The 21,817-nt window shown below is 42.2% G+C and overlaps 1 protein-coding gene across 1 annotated transcript in view; it reads right to left on the bottom strand.

Moving 5' to 3' along the window:
- LOC132379796 (docking protein 1-like) overlaps window positions 1-11,811 on the bottom strand; it is a 36,077-nt gene extending 24,266 nt beyond the window's left edge. Inside the window, exons 1-3 of the mRNA XM_059948080.1 lie at window positions 11,758-11,811; window positions 10,883-11,176; window positions 2,935-3,007 (exon numbers count right to left, since the gene is read on the bottom strand). Of these exons, the coding sequence (XP_059804063.1) occupies window positions 2,935-3,007; window positions 10,883-11,176; window positions 11,758-11,781 (391 nt within the window). The 5' untranslated portion in view covers window positions 11,782-11,811. The remainder of the gene's footprint in view (window positions 1-2,934; window positions 3,008-10,882; window positions 11,177-11,757) is intronic.
- Window positions 11,812-21,817: the final 10,006 nt, after the last annotated feature.

A 21,817-nucleotide genomic window follows, 5' to 3' on the forward strand; every position in this document is an offset into this window, starting at 1 on the left:
ACTTATAGGCTGTGGTGATTTAGAATCATAGTACAGGTTGAGCACCCCTTACCCGAAACGCTTGGGCACAGAAGTGTTTCAGATTTCAGATTTTTTGGGATTTATGATACCTCGGGGATGGGATCCAAGTCTAAACACAAAATCCATTTACTTTACATATACAGCTTATACATATACCATGAAGGTGGTTTTATATAATGTTTTGAATAGTTTTGTGCATGAAGCAGTGTTTACATTGAACCATCAGAAAGGTAAGCTATCCAGTAAGCTCTTTCAAAACAAGTTCAAGACCTTAATTTATCGCTTTATTCCTTTATTTTTCATTACATGTGAGAGGACGCTTCCTCAGAACTCTATGTGGAGTACAATGACCTTTGCATCACCTGGGGAACCTTCCCAGCAACTTGTGGAATTTTCCATTTGTGATGTCTGGTCAGTACACAGAAAATGATGGCTTTCGGAGGTTTATGGATTTTGGGCTTTCCGATAAGGTGTGTTCAACATATACAACATTCAGTATATAAACTGTATATATCATTTACAACAATGACTATAATATGGCCAGCACTTTGTTAACTTGTCTGTGCATCCTGTCTTAAATAAATAATAAATTAATAGTAATATAAATAACTTGTTGCACTTCTCTCCACCCATCATTTAAATAGTAGATAATTCAAATGACTTCATCTCTACTTAATCCTATCTTTCACAATATAATGAAAGATTAAATTATTTCTGTTGCAAAAACTCAGAATACAGAGCATAAAACAGGCAGCACCGTTCAGGTCTTCCAGCCCAAAATGCTGTGCCAACCTTTTAACCTACTCAACCATCAAACTAACCCTTCCCTTCCACATAGCCCCCCATTTTTTTAAATCCATGTGTCTATCTAAGAGAGTCTTAAATGTCCCTAATGTGTCTGCTTCTACCACCAGCCCTGACAGTGCATTCCACACACCTACAATTCTCTGTGTTAAAAGTCTGCCTCCAACATCTCCCTTATACTTTCCTTTAGATTATGCCCACTCATATTAGCCATTTCTGCCTTGGGAAAAACGTCTGGATCTATGCCTCCTCATCTTGTACACCTCTATCAAGTCACCTCTCTTCCTCCTTCACTCCAAAGACTAACCCTAATAACTCTAGTTCACTCAACCTATCCTCATAAGACATACTCTCTAATCCAGTTAGCATCCTGGTAAATCTCCTCTGCACCCTCTTCCACATCCTTCCTGTAATGGGGTGACCAGAACTGAGCACAATATTCCCATTGTTGTCTAACCAAAACTTTATAGAGCTGCAAAGTTACCTCTTGGCTCTTGAACTCAATCCCCTGACTAACGAAGGCCAACTCTGTGTATGCCTTCTTTACCAGCCTAACAACTTGTGCGGCAAAACTTAGCAAACTCTACACTAATTGCTAACACCACATTTATTTTGCAGCACTAAGTACAAAACAACTTTCTAAAAATTAAATGCATAGTCATAGCGATCATGCAGTGTACGTTTGGAATCTGCATCAACTGATTGATCTGTCTTTCACCGACCAGACACAAAACCATGATGTTCAGTGATTCAGAAATAAGCCTTGTTTGCAAGTGAAGCCAATGTATTTAACAAAAAGGATTCCCAAGGCATGACTGTAGCTAAGAACATATTTTCAATGACCATACATTTTTAAAGTTAACTTTGCCAAACGAAACATTCTTTATCCCAATCTCACAGTAAAATACATGATAACACAGTTAATTTAAGATAAAAACCAACTATCACTGATCAAAACTGAGTCCCTTTCAACCTTGCACCTCCTCTTTTTGTATGGTAACTGGTTACTCTTGAGCAAGAGCTTCCTTTGCGTCTTACTGACGACTGAGAAGCCTCTGCCTTCCCCCGTACACATATTTAGAGTAACATGTTTTGTGCGTGATACCTCTCCATTACCATTGCAATCAGTTCCACATTTGCAGCATCTTCCTGTCTTTAAAGGTTAACATTTACAGAACCTGGCTAAATCTGACGCTGTTTTTTCCCTACTTATTCTCCTCATCTGTCTGAGTCTAAAATGATTAATTCTTTATGTTATTAGGCCCTGCCCTTATGTAAGTCACTATGATAGAGTGATTTGTTTACACCTGAAGAGAGTCTGACTATGCTGCTTTCTTTCTGACATGCTCAATATGTGATCAAGTCTCCTTGTTCTGTTGACAATTACTGAGTCTTTTCATGAGTCCACATTATTTAAGTTTGATTATTTAGGCTTGTGCATGTGAGTGTTCTGCTAATTGTTGATTGCTAATGGTCATTTGCACTATTGTCTTGTAGGTTGTTGGTTGCTGTTGTGTTCTCTGTTATGGTATTGTCCTGTGTGTTATGTTTGGCACTGAACCACAATCAATTCTGGTATGTTTCATACACTGGCAATAAAGTGATTTGGATATTTCAGTTACAAAATGGGATGTTTAGTCCACTTTAATGAAATAACAACGGTACAACGGTAACAGAAAGCTAACTGTGCTCTTGACATCCAACGGCACTACCCTCACTGAAACTTGCATGGAGAGACCCCAGCCCAGCAGCGAAAAGAGGGCTGGGCAAGGGGCTAGCAACCCCATCCCATTAAAAAAACACAACTACAGAAAAACCACATAAGTTCCATAGACCTCATCCCTGGGACAGGAAGGATCTTTGCTTATAAGATTTATGAAGTCATGTGGTGAAAGCAGAAACCACAGGTTCTATCAGCCCAGGACAGAGGACTCTGGTAAGCTGCTATCGATGGCCATGCCCCAGTGGGGGTAATGGGCTTAAGAAGAAAGGAAAGAAGAATTGAAACTGAAAGCCCTCACAGGATTACAAGTACAATTTAGCTAATCAAAACCCTTGGATCATTCTTAAATAAACCTATAACTATGAAAAAATAAAGCAATGCTGTACCTGCTTCATGTGAACTATAGAGTTCATTCTCTTTCATTCTCATTGCTACTCGGTTTGAATCCTCATGAGAAGGCTGCATGAAAACAAATTTCTAAAGTTATTCAATTAGTCGTCATACTGTCAAGAAGATTAAAATAAGTAAAATTCAAAAAGGATTTATTCATAATCAATCAGTCTAAAATACTAAATTGTGTATTTCATTTCGCCATAAACAAAAACTCTAAATATTGGAAATGAATTGACAGGTGCCATGATAGTATAGTGGTTAGCGCAATGCTATTTACAGCTCAAAGCGCTGGAGTCTGGAGTTCAATTCTAATATCACATACAAGGAGTCTGTGTGTCCTCCCCGTGGAATGTGTGGGCTCTGTCTGGATGCTGTCGTTTCCTCCCTCGGTCCAAAGATGAACCGGGTAGTAGGTTAATTAGTCATTGCAAATTGTCCTGTCATGAGGCCAAGGTTAAATCAATGGGTTGTTGGCCACTACAGTTCAAACAGCAAGAAGGGCCTCTCCCACACTGTATCTCTAAGTCAATCGTTCATTATGTGCCATGTCGGGTGACGTTGGTGATCATGACCTTTCCATGACCATGATCGTCCTTGGCAAATTTTTCAAATGAAGTGCTTTGCCATTGCCTTCTTCTGGGCAGTGTCTTTATAAGATGGATGAGCCTAGCCATTTTCAATACTCTTCAGAGATTGTCAACCTGATGTCAATGTCCACATAATCAGGACTTGTGAGACACACCAACTACTCAAATGACCATCCATCACCTGCTCCCATGGCTTTGTGTGAGTCCAATTGGGGCTAAGCAGGTGCTCCACACTGACCAAGTGTGACCTGCAGGCCAGCGGAGGGAAGGAGCACCTCCCACCTCCTTTGGTAGAAACACATCTCCATCCCTTCACCCTATATCTAAATAAATAAGCAAATAATAAGAAATCATATGAATCTTCATCTCCATCAAATTAAATATCTAATAAGTTCATGGCCTAAGGTAGAAGGAGTCAATTTTAGAAAACCTAGCACATTTATTTTTCAACATAGTCCCCTCCTACATTTACACACTTAGTCCAGCGGTCGTGGGGCATATGGATCTTGGACCTCCAGAAATTGTCCACAGCAGGGGTGATTAATAAGTTTGTGGCCCAAGGTAGACAGAGATGAGTTACTAACTTCAACCTTTCTGCACAATCACTCAAACAGTTGAACTGCATGTGAATGTAACGAGAGCTGAATAACTCATCTCCTTCTACCTTAGGCCAGGAACTTATCAATCACCCGTGCTGTGGATACTTTCTTGAGGTCCAAGATCCGTATGCTCCACGACTGCTGGACTAAGTGTGTAAATGTAGGAGGGGACTATGTTGAAAAATAAATGTGCTAGGTTTTCTAAAATTGACTCTTTCTACCTTAGGCCATGAACTTATCAATCACCCCTTGTATATATTCTTAACCTTTCAAATACAGTGTTAAATGCTTATGTCAGGATAAATTGGTCCTGTACAGACTCCCTCCAATACCATTACTGTATACTAAGCAGTAATTTCAAAGCATCAGTTAAGAGGGCTGATGCCAAGCAATGATGGAAATTTTCAGGTGAGTAACTGATTATTAAAATGAACACACTGGAAACCACTGTCTGTGTGTCACTGATAATCCATGTATTTTACTTTCAGTCAGGAACTGTAAAGTCATCTTAATGTTTTCAGTATAAAAGAAAAGATAGAAAAGAAACAGAGAAAAACACATTTCACTAAAGAAAGTTCTTTGTGGAGGTTCATGCAGTGGCATGTACCTGGCAAAGCAATACAAAGATCACGTTATTTTTATTTTTTGCGATTCAAGGTCACAAATTAACCTCCTAAGTGTTAATGTTGCACCCTCAGTGATCAGGAAATTACTTTTAATGCAGCAAGATTTAGCTGAGTGGCAGCAAGTTCTAAGGATTATAATAATAAACCTTTCTACAGGTCAGCTGTACCCTTCCATTGACTGCAGTGAAACAACATAATGGTTTACCTCATTTGAAGTATATGAATAAACAAAATGAAATCTTCAAAATAAGGCTGCGATCATTTCACTTACAAAAACATAATGGTATGAAATCTTTGGAGGAACCCCAGCGATTCAGCACGGAACTGCCAGAATTTCCCATGAAAGTGCCAGTGAGTTTTGAAACTTTTCTCATGTGGGCGTAGATGTGGAACTCTCAAAATTATTGTCCAGCAACTGAGAGTGAAGCTACAGATTTTTCCTGATGGCTCAACCTGGTGTTAGACTTGATGCAGGAAAACAGGTAAGGTTGGCCAAAAAAGGCCATTCATCTGAGTAAGATTACTTTTCTTGCATGCACAGAGGACCAAGGGTGATTCTGTGGGCTCTAAGTTTAGCTTCTGCAGCGATATATCTATTTCGCACCCCCATCCCACCTTGAGTCACTGCCACTCTCCACCAATGCAGACAGGAGGCTACTTGGTCAGGGTTGTGTGTTGGTATTGTGTCCTGGCTGTCTATGTTCAGTCAATACACTAGCCAGGGCAGTAACGTATGGAGAGCAAGCTGTTGCCCATGTAGCAGGCTACCCCTCTCCTCACAGCTGATGAATACAAAGGGAAGTTAGAGACTGATACAGTTGGGCACCAGTGGCATCACAGGAGTTGCCAGTCAGTGTTGAAATCAATGTCCTTTCTTCTGCTTCTTTCCCTTAATGAGTGGAATGACATTTGTAGTTTTTCATTCCTCCAGGGCTATTCCAGAATCTAGTGATTCTTGAAAGATCATAACTAGTGCCCCACAATCTCTTCTGCTAACTCTTTCAGAACCCTGAAGTGTAGCCCATCTAGTTCGGGTGACTTGTCTACTTTCAGATTTTTCAGCTTCCCAAGCACCTTCTCTTTAGTAATAGCAACTTGTCGATCATGGCTTCCTCATCCTTCCATTAGAATACTACTACTTGGGAACTTATCAAATTGCTCCCAGAAATTTGCTATTCTGCCATCATCCCTGCTAGTGTCCCCTTTCAATTAACTTTGACCAGTTCCTCTCTCGTGCCCTTTGCTCCACTGTAATATTGATAAATCTGATTTTTAGTTTCTCCTCCTCAAACTACAGTGTGAATTCAGTCATATTATGGTCACTGTCTCCTAAAGACAATCAGTCTTCAACATTGATTTCATTTAAATCAATCAACCTTAGGGACTCCGTTTCCAGATTTTTCCTTGGGGTTTACTCCCAAAGCCTTCCCCATAGCAAGGCAACGAAGGTTTGAGATCAGAGTTTTTCTTCTCATAGATGAGTTGCCAAACATGGCTGATGATCGAAGTCTGCCTGGTGACTTGCACAATGCAGTTAAGCACTGTCCAGGCATCTCAGTTTATTGACAGACCCTCATCTCAGAATCCAAACCCCACTAAGGAAAGGCCAGGAAAGATTTAACAGATATTGGCCAAACGTGGGTAAACAGGACATGGGCAACTTGCTCAGCATGGACCTCTTGGGCCAAAAGCGAGTTTCCCTGCTCTGTGACACCATTGCATTTAAAGTTATTGCTCTGGCAAAACAGATGTTTGCCCATGTAAAGGATATAGTGGGTGGCAGGGCGGTGATATAGTAAGACAGTCCTTGCCCCCATTCACCTGCAGGTCACCACTGGGCAAGGTGCCATGACTGTTTAGCACCCCCACCCCCTCCCTCGGATCAGGGTCATGAGAAGCCATGGGAGTAGGTGTGGATGGTTGTACGAACAGTTGGTTCATATCATGCCCTGGTTACAGAACCAATGACACCAGGCAGACAATCTCTGAACAGTATTGATAATGGCTGGGATCACCTGTCTTGGAAAGACACTGCCCAGAAAAAGGCAATGGCATCACCTAAGTTGAAGAATTTGGCAAGAACAATCATGGTTGTCCAAGAGACAATTTCAAATGAGGTTGGAGGTGATATCGGATGCATGACAACTCTGGCAGGGCTTGCAAGACATTATCTCCTACAAAGCGAAACCCAATAGCATGGATGGCAGTGATGCTTCACTACCAGATGAACTCAATGCCTTCTATGCCCGCTTTGAAAGGGAGAATATAACTACAGCTGTGAAGATCCCTGCTGCACCCGATGACCCTGTGATCTCCGTCTCAGAGGCCGATGTTAGGCTGTCTTTAAAAGTCTCGATGGAGTGCCTGGTCAGGCTCTGAAAACCTGTGTCAACCAACTGGCGGGAGTATTCAAGGACATTTTCAACCTCTTAATGCTATGGATGTAAGTTCCCACTTGATTCAAAAGGCAACAATTATACCAGTGCCTAAGAAGAAGAATATGAGCAGTCTGTAATGCAAGCATACTGAATAAGATTTACTTATTTATGTATTATTATTATTTTCTCCTTCATCTTCTTCTGTATCATGTATTGCATTGAACTGCTGCTGTTAAGTTAATGAATTTCATGTCACATATCGGTGATAATAAGGCTGATTCTGATTCTGGTTGTGGAAAGACCATGATCACCCACATCCGATGACACAGCACATAATGAACAGACAAAGGAGCATAGATAGGGTGAATGCAATTAAGCATTTTCCCCTCAGCTTGCTGAACTGGAGTTCATAGTTTCAAGGTAAAAGTGAAATATTTAAGGTGGAGGGAACTTCTTCATTCAGAGGGTGGTGCGAGTATATAATGAGCTGCCCATGGAAATGACAGATGTGGGTTCAATTTTAACATTTAAGAGAAATTTAGATAGGTACGGTACTGGGATGAGGGAAGTATGAAGGACTGTGATTGGGGTGAAGATAAATGGGACTAGACAGAAGACCAGGCCGGCATGGAGAGCTGGACAAAGAGGACCTGTCTCCGTGCTGTGGTGCTACACTATACCCTATCACTCTATGCATTTCACATCATTAAATCAGCAGCCCTGAGTTCATTTGGTTACCTGTAGCTAGTTCAGGATTGCCTGATGGTTTCATAGGGTCATGGAGATATACTACACAGAAGCAGGGCCTCCTGCTTACCAGCCTGCTCCACACATTAACTACACATTCACACTAATCTTACCCTCTTCTTATGTTCTAGAAAACAGATGCTGAAAAAATGGTGCTTTTTGTGGTTAGTCAAGATAACGGCTGCAAGTTACAATCCATCAGCCCCAACCAATGAGTTTTGAAGTGCCCAATTCTCCAGGATGTTCCTTACAACATTGCTGAAATGTCATTGCAGTTATTGGTCGCTTGCCTATTCATTAGTTTAATTAGTTAATAACTGTCACAGTTAGCAATGCATGCCATTGTTTGGGATTTACATCTTCAATTCCAAAGCTAAATTAAAACCTGCTATTGTATTATCCTTAACAATTGAATTAGTAAGATGTAATATGATAGTATTTTTTCCTCAAATAAATGACATCCAAATCAAAAACTCAATTACACAGCAGATGAAGAATGGACGAGAGAAATAAAAAAAGGGAAATGCATAAAGGAAGTAGCAGGTGAGGTGATACATGTGGAGAAAGAAGCAGAGTTAATGTTTTAGGCTGATACCCATTTATCAGATCTGGCAATTACTGAATGACTAAATCAAGCAATGAATCCTTAATGGTCAATTAAACAGCATGCAATCCTCAGAAGTTTTATGGGTGGAATCTCTCTCTACTCCACAGTGACTGTGTAATGAGTTTGCTTCTGCCTTGAAACAGCATGGAGCTTTCTTCCAGACAGCACAAACTTTATTTGTGGTCCAAGCTCTGAAACTTGACATTATAATACACAGAATATAGAACAGAACAGCACTGGAACAGACCCAATGTTCCACAGCGCCTGTGTTGATCACAATGTCAACTTAAACTGATTACACATGTTCCGTATGTCCTGACTGTACACAGTCCATATAAGATCATTAGACCACAAGCCACTCAACCCATTCAGTCTGCCATGCCATTTAATCATGACAGGTTTATTGTCCCTTTCAACCCCATGCTCCTGCCTTTGATGCCCTGAATAATAAAGACTTTATCAACTTACTTGTTTAAGCCCATCACACCACCTAGCGCAGAGCCACCAACAGGAGCTCACCAGAGGGCTCTGTCCTGGGCCACTCTTTCAGCTCATCCTAGGTGTAGTCCATCTTGTCCTTCTTCTCCCAAGGATGAAGTCTTTGAAGTTTCTGTAGCACTGGGTTTTTACAGGATGAGGTTGCTAGCCCCATGCCCAACCCTCCTCCTTTTACAGCTGGGCTTGGGACCGTCCATTGTGGAATTAACTTATTAACCTCTGCTTTAAATATATCTAATGACTCGGCCTCCACAGTCATTTGTGGCAATGAATTCCACAAGGTATCCACCTGGATTAAACCTTACCTACCAACTGATCTGTATCTTACAGTTATCCTTTAACATCTTCCACAATTCCACCAATTTTTCTGTGATCTGCACACTTATAATCAGACTACCACCATTTTTGTGTATATCATTTCTATATCAAACAGTGGTCCCAAAACTAATCCTCATGGAACAGTTCTGGTCTCACACATCCAGTCAACTAAGACACACCTCTGCTACTATCCACTGTCTTCTATGACCAAAACAATCTTGTTTTCAAATTACCAATCTAAGCTCCATCCCTAGTAGGATTATCTAAATATTATTTCAAGAAACCCTCATGAATGCACCTAACAAATTCTGCCCCATCTATGCCCCTAGTGCTAAGGGAATCCCAGTCAACTTTAATCATCATCATTATGTGCCACGCTGCATGACATCATCATTATGTGCTATGTCATATGATATTGGCAATCATAGCCTCATGACCATGATTTTTCCACAAAAGTGGTTTGTCATTGCCTTCTTCTGGGCAATACTCTTCAGAGACCTGCTGAGTTCCTCCAGCTTGTTTGTACATGTTGATTTGATCACAGCATCTGCAGTGTACTTTGTGTTTACTCTTCAGAGATTGTCTGCCTGGTGTCAGTGGTTACATAACCAGGACTTGTGATCTGCACCAGCTGCTCATACGACCATCCACCACCTGCTCCCATGGCTTCACGTGACCCTGATCAGGGGCTAAACAGGTGCTCCACCTTCCCCAAGGGTGACTGCAGGCTAGCGGAGGGAAGGAGTGTCTTACACCTCATTTGGTAGAGATGGATTAACACCCCGCCACCCAACAGTCAACATTAGGGAGAAGAAAATAACTCATACCCCTCTGATAACACCTCCTGTCCCCATCTGAGCTTTTTAATTACGTTTGGTCTCTGACAGCTTTCGTGGTTATTATCAGGGCAAATCCTGTTTGCCATTATCTGCTGATATTTCTGTTCCTCAAGCTTCCCTGGTTGGGAGGCCTACAGTACAACCAAGGCCTGTAAACAAGGTTGCTGATACAATACAAAACCAAATCCTTCTTCAGTGTACACTGGCACATACATTGTGACGTTCTTTAAATTGTGTCTGAATTTCCATGATGAGATAAGATTGTTTAATAAATCCAATTATTTAATCATCGTTATCTGCCCAATAACTATTTATTTATATGGAGATGCAGCGTGGAACAAGCCCTACTGGCCCGTTGATCCATGCTGCCCAGCCCAATCACTGGCAGTTTACAATGACCAATTAATATACTAACCAGTAATCATTAAATTGTGGGAGGAAACCAGAGCACCCGGAGGAAATCCATGCATTCCACAGGGGAGGACGTACGGAACACTTATAGAGGATGCCAGGACTGAACTCCAGACTCCAACTTGCTGAGCTGTAATAGTGTCACGCTAACCGCTACCTTACTGTGACATCATACAGCAACCATATCCTTGTATATATGATATGGATGTAGAGAAAGTGATGGCAAACATCCCTAGGCTCTGTTAAACTGACCCATGGAAGCTTCCAAAGAGGCCTAGGCGAATTAAAGGGCCTCACAGAAGTAATGCAATTATTACACTGTTATACTTGCCTGAAATGCAATCTCAGAGAGCTTCTGCATCCATTCAGTGCAGTCCGACTTTCCTGTTAGAAATGTATACAGTTTTGAGGTAGTCTCCACCGAAAAGGCGCTTGAATCCTTTGAAGTGTGTTCTGTCGCCTCAGATATTCTTACACAGTCACTTATTCGGATTAACTTTCGGTCCATCCTTCTAGTAATGTTCTTTTCAGATAAAAACGAGCCCTCTTTGAGCTCAAAGTACTCCAGGCGAGCTACAGACTGGTTACTTTGAGAGTAGAGGAAAAGCCAAACTCTCTTCCATTTCTGGGGGGAGAAATAAATAAATTCCATCAGATATTGCAAGATGCAAATAGATATTTAAACGGCATCATTAGATCATAATGTCAGTAGACTACAAGTCTCACTGTCAACCATTGGGAAATAGTGCGAACCAAAAATGATAGGTATATTATTGGGTAAGAACGCTTCATTTGTGGAGTTACAGATACAAAATTTATTTCTACGCTTCAATTTCATCTGGATGATTTCGGCAATGCTTTGTTTACTGGTTTTCTCAAGCACCTAACTGAATAATTCAAAAGAAACTTCTATATATCCGCACTGTTCGTGTACACAAAAAAAATACTCAACGCATCTCCATCCGCAGTGAAGACGTTTATAAACTGATACATCGGCTTTATCATTTCAATTTAAACAAAACAACTTAAGCCTGTTGATTCGCAACCCTGATGTCGGTTTTTAAAAAGGACGAATTCAAGTTGGTACGAAAACATCGATAAAACATACCACCGTCTACTAGTGAGCTGGGGGTCGAGGTCCCTACCGAAAATTACATGATTTTTTATCCAGCGCAGGATGAGTAATAAATTAAAAAGATTAGATACCTTCCTAAATTTATTCTGCTGCATGTAAATCAGACCTTCCTTCACTGTGGCCTCCATGGCTACGTTGTGCCTTACTGAGAGAGTTGTGTTTAGTTACTGTAGCGGACGTGTTTCATTTCCTGGCGAGTTTCCGTCAGTTGACAGACGAAAGGAAGAGCAGCGATTGGGGAGGTGCAAATATCTCCGTTATTTTCTTGTGTCGCTCGTACCACTGCCGCTGTCTGGTGTGTAAAAAGTAAGGCCTGGATGCTGTGGAGCGGAGATCCAATCCATATTTCGAAGTTGGGATAGCTTTGGCCTTGTAGAAAAATGAACTTATCCGTGGAAGGATCCCTGGCCCTAAACTTCAACCAGTTTTTCTCGCCACAGACGAGAGACGCTACAAATCTAGAACAACACACACAAAATGCTGGAGGAACTCAGCAGATCAGGTCGCATCTATGGAAGAAAATAAACATTGGGTGCTTTGGGCTGAGACTCTTTATCAAGACTTTGATGAAGGAATCAAAAGAATCAGGAAGTTGAGTGTGATAGAGGGACTGAGCTAGTGAACCCGGGTGGAGTAATTTAACGAAAAACGAGATTCAAGATGCAGAAGTTATGAAGGGTTCCTGCTGAGGAAATGTATGTGTGCACAGATTGTGTGTGTGTGATCATGGTGAGAGATGTGTGTGTGTGTGTGTGTGTGTCTATATGTGTGTATCTGTCTGTGTATGCGTGTCTGTGTGTGTGTGTGTGTGTGTGTCTATATGTGTGTATATGTCTGTCTGTGTATGCGTGTCTGTGTGTGTGTGTGTGTGTGTGTGTGTGTGTGTGTGTGTGTGTGTGTGTGTGTGTGTGTGTGTGTGTGTGTGTGTGTGTTGTCACTGGGCAAAGATCTGGGGTTGCCAAGACTCTGCAGAAGCTGGTGGTCAATGACTAATCCCATGGATGTCACAAACAGGCAGTGTCCATTCCTCACACCCTCACACCCCAAGTGATGACCTAGAAAATATAATTGAACTTTCATCTCCTGATCTTTATATTTCATTCCCCTTGGGCATAAATGATGACATTCTATAAAGTTTCCACACTTCCTGCAGTTATTGATAATAACATTTCACATATCCAGATTCCTGACTACAGAGATGTTCAATCTCTCAAAATTTGCATAATTTTTAAACTGATATTGCTACATTATATTTCTTTTGCTAAATCTTTACCCATTCTCAAGCTTTGTTATGTTATATTTTAGCCTCTGGTTGTCCTCCTCACAACTTACAGTCTGTATTTCCCCAAGGAGGGAGGGTCTAAGATTCTCCAATGGCGTAGACTTAAGGTAAGGGGGTGGGTGGTAATTTAGAAGAGGACCTGTCAGGTAACTTTTTCCACACAGTGGATTGTGGGTTTGTGGAACAAGTTGCTGCAGGAAGTGGTAAATTCAGGAACAATTTCAGCATTTGAAAGCCATTTAGACAGGTGCTGAGACTGGAAAAGTAAAGGAATATGGGTGAAATGCATGTATATGAATGGACTTGGGCAGGTGAATTGTACAAAAGGGTTTGTTTCTGTGCTGTAGAACTTCACAGGGGCACCACAGTACCATAGCGGTAACATGATGCAGGGTGTCAGAGTTCAGAGTTCAATTCCAGCATTGTTGGTAAAGAGTTTGTATAGTATGTCTTTGCAAATAAAACAGTGTGAGGCATTTTATGTTTTAAGAAAAACAGCAACAACTGATTTATTGTACTCCAAACACTGAACACAAAAGCATGATAACAGAACTTCACATAATTACATCACGTCAGACCAAACTCTTAAATTGAACCCCAACTCAATATCAGGTTTGTGAATATTGTACGTTTCCACCAATTATATCACTAAAACTGGCATTGAAAGCCTGTCCTGAGCCATTGCTCCATGGCTGGAATAGCTGCAGGTTCCTTTGGCTCAGGGGTCGGCAACGTTTACCACTGAAAGAGCCAATATGGACCCTTTTCCCACAGAAAAGAAAACACTGGGAGCCACAAAACCCGTTTGACATTTAAAATGAAATAACACTGCATACAACGGTTTTTTGCCTTTATGCTATGTATTAACAAACTATAATGTGTTGCATTTATGAAATTGATGAACTCCTGCAGAGAAAACAAAATTACATTTCTGCATGCAACAAAAACATTTTGAACTCCGAAAAAAAGACGTTGGGTTGAAGGTTACTCCATAGTTAGCCTACCTTGGATCGAAGAATTAAAAGAAAGCGTGCACTGGCAGGTGTCAAGCATTGGCAGTGGTGATGTATATTAATAGCGATAAAAAACACGTTGTAGTGGTGTGCTTACACACAGCGCTAAAATAAAGACACTGCAGTCAAAGATAACTTTATTCGAACTAAACAGCTTTGCTTTAAAGCCTCCCTCAACCCGTTCCCGTGGGCGCGGATGCTCCAAAAGACACGTACTCACAAACCCCCGTAGGCTATCACCCTTAGCCAGAATGGTGGCTAATTGTGAGCTGGTTCGGATGTGCCAGGAAATGGGGTCTCCACAACGTTTTTAGATTGTACAAGATCACCATAATCTTCAAATTTCGAATTACATTTCAAAAACTGACAAACCACGGGGAGCCGCAGCACAGAGATGAAAGAGCCACATGTGGCTCCGGAGCCGCGGGTTGCCGACCCCTGCTCTGGCTCATCCAGTGACGTGTTAACGTGCGCATGGTCATGTCATAATGGTAGCAGAATCCTCTAAATACTGGTGGGTGATCTTTCAAAATATGTTCAGGTTTACCTCTTATCTATGATAGAAGTATTTTCTCTGCATTCCAAAATGCAGAAAGGGCCATCTGAAGGGACCTAAGGGGATATTGGTGTGCATCATGGTGGATGAAAACAAATGAGACAGAATATAGGTCAACAGGAACCCAAGGGTGCAATACGCCTTGATGGGAGGTAGGAATAGGTGCAAAGGAATTGAATTTACTGAGGAGGATGGAATATTGCTGAAAGGTCAACAGGCAGATGTGGCATTGGGTTGAAATCACTCATAATGGCTGCCCGTATACCAACTCAGCCATGGATAATTGCAGCTCCTCTCTGGAAGTTGTTTGGAGCCACAGCAGTACCTGCGGGAGATGATCATGTTAACACTCATCCACCAGGGAAGCCCTCAAAGCAGCCTTTTCTTGTTGGCAAACTCTGCCTTCGTAGTTGCCGGCTTTTCTGGGTCCAGTCTACGGGCATAAGCGTGTACTGGTGGGCCAGTTGTAGAAACATGGTGTTGAACTCCATGTTTTGTGACTGTTGTGGAGAATGTGACTTTGGTGAGGTTTGGGAATTCTCACAGCACTTGAGTAAATTCACACGTGCTGGTACATGTGCTTGACAGAATCATTGGGAACTTGCTGGGAGAGCATGATAATTGTTGTGTCTGTGCACAACCACATATCAATTAGATAAAAGCACGCATGTGGGAGATGGCTTTAACTGGTGTATTCATATTGCAGCAAGAGAGAGAAAGAAATAACAATGCACATGTACAGACGGCAGGTCAGTACACGTGTGAAGACAGATTAATATCCAACGCAGACAACAGATCAATATGTAGTGCTAAGGGTGGAGGGGTCACTGCTCTAAAAGAAATAGATCCATACATTACACTTCCTCCCCCTTTAGACTAATACAACAATTAATGTATATGAACAGAACATTCAATTTCCTTTTCATAAACTCATACTTTCACAAGAACAGTCCATAACTAATTTCACAGTTCTAAAGATTCAGTCTTATGGGTAGTGTTCTGCTTCTTTCAGTATAGCGCTTCTGGACCTGTGGAGAGGCATCAGGTCTGGCAAGTGTATTGTCAATGATAACGTTCTGATTTCGCCTCTGGACCTGTGAAGTGGCATCAGATTTGGTCGTTGGCTTGTCTAAGACAACATTCTCAGTTTCCAGTATCACTAAGAAGTAAATCCGGTGATGGTAATGTGTCCATCTCTTTGGATGCAGTCGACTCAGGTGTGCCCTTCTGTTTTACATCCAGTATCTGTCCATGTCCAATCTCCAATATCCACTGTGTACATCAATGGTCCAGTTCTTGTATCTATCCTACTGTCTTCTTGGTAGTCATATGCTAGGACTTCCTGTCCAATCTCAAAGCTGCTTGCTGCTTCACTTGGCAACTGGCTGAACTGTTTATTCTGAATTTCCCTCTGTAGATCTGGTTTCAGGAGGTTGATGCAAGATCTGATTCCTGCTCATGAACAGCATTGCAGGTGTTTGATTTGTCATTGCATGAACAGAGTTCCGATACACAAAAAGGAAATTGTTTAACAATACCCTTCTCAACCACCTTCTCATTAACATTAAGCAGCTGTGCCAGTCTCTGGTTAGTGCTACAATTTGGGCTGCAGTTGCCTGTTGTTGTCACTCTGAGAGCTTTGATTGAGTGCCAGTCTAGTTGAATTTTTTTCAACCATCCACATCCGTAAAGCATTGGTCCTCCATTTTTTAAATATATAAAGCTTTAACTGCTGTGTTTGGCCTCCATACATCACATTTACTCCCAGTTTGCCCTTGGGAGACACCTTTCCACCTGTGTAAGTCTTTAGCATCACTGAGGTCTTCTCCACTGGTATCTCAGAAAATGGTCTGTTATAGTCAGTCTCTGGAATTATGGACAAAGCTGACCCTGTATCCAGCTCCATTTTCAGTTTTACACTGGACACATCTATTGTGATCCAGATGATTTTGTGATCTGCTTCAGTTATACCATGCACTTCTAGGCATGACAGTTCACCTTTGTCAGACTCTGTGTTGTCTGATTCTGTTTTACATTTGCTAACTCTATGCACTTGCTTAGTTTTGTGTTTGAGTCTCTTCACTCAGTTGTGCTTTCAGTCTGTCTTGCACTCTCTCTCTATGTGACCTTGTCTCCAACATTTTCTGCAGACCTTTTCTTTAAACCAACTGTCATTTGCATCACGGGAGGATTTGCCACATTGATAACATCTTTGGCTTTTTGCGCTGTTCAGGGACATTTTGTGCATTTCACACTCTGACTTTTTTTGTAGTTCTGCTGCATCCTTTGCTGCAGTCACTAACAATATTGTAATGGTTAGGAGGTGGGCTTGGTTGTCACAGGCTATTTTAGGCGCACGCCACTGGGAGCAATTAATAGGTAATAGGAGCTTGTCCCCACTACCACCCCACCTACAATAACCTCAAGTAACCATTCCCCCTTCACTTTCAACAGACAATAGACAATAGGTGCAGAAGTAGACTATTCAGCCCTTCGAGCCTGCACTGCCATTCTGAGATCATGGCTGATCATCTACTATCAATACCCGGTTCCGGCCTTGTCCCCATATCCCTTGATTCCCCTATCCATAAGATACCTATCTAGCTCCTTCTTGAAAGCATCCAGGGAATTGGCTTCCACTGCCTTCCGAGGCAGTACATTCCAGACCCCCACAACTCTCTGGGAGAAGAAGTTTTTCCTTAACTCTGTCCTAAATGACCTACCCCTTATTCTCAAACTATGCCCTCTGGTACTAGACTCTCCCAGCATCTGGAACATATTTCCTGCCTCTATCTTGTCCAATCCCTTAATAATCTTATAAGTTACAATCAGATCCTCTCTCAATCTCCTTAATTCCAGCGTGTACAAGCCCAGTCTCTCTAACCACTCTGCATAAGACAGTCCGGACATCCCAGGAATTAACCTCGTGAATCTAAACACCTTAAAATTATGACCTTTGCATTAGCTATTTCTGCCTTGTGATAAAGTCTGCAATTGGCTATCTGCTCAATCTATGTTTTTTGTCATCTTGTACACTTCTGTCACCTCTCATCCTCCTTTGCTCCAAAGAGAAAAGCCATAGTTCACTCAACCTATCTTCATAAAGTAAGCTTTCTCATTCAAGCAACACCTGGTAAATCTCCTTTCCACCCTCTCTAAATCTTCCCCACCCTTCCTATAATGAGGTGACCAAAACTGACATAATACTCTACATGTGCAGTAACTAGTTCATAATCCAATAATTATTGAAGTAGTGCTGTACACCTCCTTTGGCAGAGACGCATCCCCACCCAATGATTCAGTGATAATAAAACTGATTTTGATTCCCTGTAGTCCTGCAACTTATTTTCCCCTCACAATGATCAAGTCTCTTCAGATTCTTCCTGTGTTAGCCTGCAGTTTGTCCTCAGTTAATTATTAATTAGTTCCATGTAACTTGCCAACCGAATATTAACAGGACTGGAACGATAGAACTACAATGACTGTTTCACCATAAAATAAGTTGCTTTATTGTACAGCAAACAGATATTTATTCTGGGTTGCATAGGCAGCTGGAATGTATTTGGACAATGGCAAAGGGTCTGCAAAAGAACAAAAGAACAATTATTAATGAAGGAAATGAGCAATGATGAGCACAAAGACTGCCGATCGATTTTGGTAACAACGCCTCTGGTACATTGTCCGGCTACTGGTGTCTCTCAAGTCTGGCAAGTCTTAAATGACCTCTGGCCTGGCAAGACACTTACTTGACACAAAGGTTGATGATGTTGTGAATATTGTAGAAAATTGTCATAGATTATAACAGGACATTGACAAGATTCAGAACTGGGCTGAGAAGTGACAGATGGAGTTCAATTTGGATAAGTGTGAGTTAATTCACTTTGGAATGTCAAACTTGAAAGATGGGCACAGGGCTAATGGCAGACCTCAGTGCAGAGGAGCACGGGAATGTTGGAGTCCACATCCATAGATTCCTCAGTTTCGATGCAAGTTCAAAGAGTAGTTAGGTAGGTGTGAGGGGAGTAAATAAAAGTACAGAAGGGACAAGCAGAGCAGCCACTGTTGGAGCAGCCAATGATGGGGGTGGGCCAGTGGTGAGAGTGGGAGTGACAGGCTTTGGCTTAAAGGAGGCTTGAGCTCAGAAGAGGCGTTGGCTCTGGGTAAGCTGTCTGGGTAAGTTTCTGTTAAGTTTCCCTGTTTTCTTGCTGTGATGGTGTACCTAGTCTTGTTTAAATGGCCATTGTGTGTTCTTCATGTTGGAGTCCTGGGAGACCCAGAGTCTCCCAGGGAACAACATCTGCATGAAATGCATCCAGCTGCAGCAACGTTAGGGATCTGGAGCAGCAGCTGGATGGACTTTGGCTTGTGTGGGAGAGTAGGAAATCATCAATCGGAGTTACAGGGAAGTGGTGGTAGTGGCATCCGTTGGTCTCGAGAGACCATGGATCTGCGCCTGGAGTTTCCAGGGCGCAGGCCTGGGCAGGGTTGTATGGGAGACCGGCAGTTGCCCATGCTGCAAGCCTTCCCCTCTCCACAACACCGATGTTGTCCAAGGGAAGGGCACTAGGACCCAAGCAGCTTGGCACCGGTGACGTCGCAGAGCAATGTGTTGTTAAGTGCCTTGCCCAAGGGCACAAACACGCTGCCTCAGCTGAGGTTCGAACCAGTGACCTTCAGGTTACTAGTCTGATGCCTTGCCCACTAGGCCATGCACCAACACTACAGGGAAGAAGTCATCCCTAAGTTGCAGGAGACGGATAGCTGGGTGTCAGGACAAGGAATGGAACGGTGAATAGGCAGTTGGTGCACGCCACCTTTGTGGCCAATCCCCTCGATAATAAGTATACCATTTTGGATACTATTGTGGGGGATGACCTCCCAGGGGAATGCTAGAGACCAGAATACTGGCACCGGACATGGGTCCGTGGTGCAGAAGGAAAAATGGGATACGAGGGGAACAGTTTTGATAGGGGACTCAATAGTCAGAGGAGCAGACAGGAAATTCTGTGGACATGATTGGGACGCCAGGATGGTATGTTGCCTCCCGGGTGTCAGGGGTAGGGACATCTTGAATCACGTCCACAGCATTTTGGAGGAGAAGGGAGAGCAGCCTGATATTGGTACATATTGGTACCAATGACATAGGAAGGAAAAGCAAAAAGGTTCTGAAGAGAGAACTTAGAGAGCTAGGCAGAAAGCTGAGAAGCAGGGCCTCCAGGGAAGTAATTTTTGGATTGCTGCCTCCACCACCCACCTGAAGTGTCAACTAAATATCCACAGATACACCCTGGCCTGCTGAGTTTCTCCAGCATTTTGTGTCTGTTGCCTTAGAGTGTTATATCAGTTCTGATCCACTCATTATAGGAGAGATGTGGAAGCTTTAGAGAGGGTGCAGAGGAATGTTGTCAGGAGGCTGCCTGGATTAGAGAGCATGCCTTATGAGGATATGCTATGCAATTTCTCTTTGGAGCAAAGGACAGAAGATCACTTGATAGATGTTAAGAGGCATAGATTGAGTGGCCAACCAGAGACTTCCTCCCAGGGCAAAAATGACTAACACAAGGAGCTGTAACATTAAGGTGTTTGGAGGGATAAATAGGGGGAATGTCAGAGAAAGTTAGTTTTTAGTACACGGAGAGTGCTGGCTGTGCAGAATGCACTCCAGATACGGTGGGCGATGGAGATACATTGGGGATATTTACGAGACTCTTTGATAGACACTTTGATGATTGATAAATAAAAGGATACACAGGAGGGAGTAATTGGATTGATCTTAGAGTAGTTTAAGGGGTTAACACAACATTATGGGCCAAAGGATCTGTACTGTGATGTATGTTCGATGTACTACCACATTGAAATGAATAAGAATATAACTAGAGAGCATAGATCTAAGCACCAAATTCAGATTCTGCAAAGTCACTCCCACTGATGTGATATTCCAAAGAACTCTTCACAAGCATCAGGCACTGGGGTACCATCCCCAAAAAATCAGATTCCACCCTAGCATCCATCTGGGTGGCTGTTTCATAGGCTAACTGGAAGGGTTGACAGAATAGTGCCCAGGTGGTAGAGGGTTGCCTTAGCTTTGACTGCTGGCACCAGGATGGGCTGTGAGATGATAAGCATTGACAAACTTTGCCCTGTATTGCCCTCCAGCAGCTGAGGAAGCAGTGATCCGCCATGGTAAACAACACTTGGAAGAAGCATGGCATGTAGGAAAGGAACAAAATGTATTTTGAGTTGGAGACTCAACGCCCATCAACATAGCTAGCAGATGAATTGCTTCAGAATAAAACACCCAGGACACTGTCCATTAAAATAAGTGATTTATTTCCAGTGGTCAAACACCATTCAGATCGAAGTGTGGCGTGGAAACCCATTTGGTTGTGTTACATGACAGAACTGACGTGTAGTACAATAATGGAGAAGGTGACACAATGCAATAGCATTGAGTCTGCAAAATTAATTACTCCTTTTCTCGTTCTGCATGCTTCTCTCCGGTGAGTGAGAAGGAAATGAAATTTACTCTTTGCTTGGAGATTTTCAGTTAACTCCTTCATGCAACACTGGCTGGTGGATGTTGTTAATATAGTATTGTGCAAAAGTCTTTGGCAAATATATATAGCTAGGGTGCCTAAGATTTTTGCACAGTACTGTGGTAATTTTATGTATTGCACTGTACTGCTGCTGCAAAATCCCCAAAATTATTTATAACGTAATACTTTAGAAATAAAAGAAAAGAGTATAGTTCAAAGTACAAGGTTAATTTATTATTAAAGTAAATTTAAGTCACCAAATATTATCCTGAGATTCAGTCTCTAGTGGGTATTCATAGAAGAACAAAGAAATACAGTAGAATCAATGAAAAAACTACACACGGACGAAGACTGACAATCAACCAATGTGCAAACAAAACAAACTGTACAAATACAAAAAAGAAACAAATAAATAAATACTGAAAACCTGCTTTGTCGAGCCCTTGAAAGTGAGTCAGTGATCAGTTCAGTGTTGTTGTGAGTGAAGTTACCCACACTCTTTCAGGAGCCTGATGATTGAGGGGTAATAACTGCTCCTGAACATGGTGGTGTGGGTCCTGAGGCTCGTGTACCTCCTTCCCAATGGCAGCAGGAAGAAGAGAGCAGGCCCAGATGGTGGAGGTCCTTGATGGATGTTGCTTTCTTGTGGTGGCACTCCATGTAAATTTGCTCAATGGTGAAGAGGGCTTTTGCTGTGATGGGCTGGCTGTATCCATCACTTTTAGTAGACGTTTCCATTCTTGG

The sequence above is a fragment of the Hypanus sabinus genome, chromosome 22 (genome assembly GCF_030144855.1).
Source record: "Hypanus sabinus isolate sHypSab1 chromosome 22, sHypSab1.hap1, whole genome shotgun sequence".
NCBI lineage: Eukaryota > Metazoa > Chordata > Chondrichthyes > Myliobatiformes > Dasyatidae > Hypanus > Hypanus sabinus.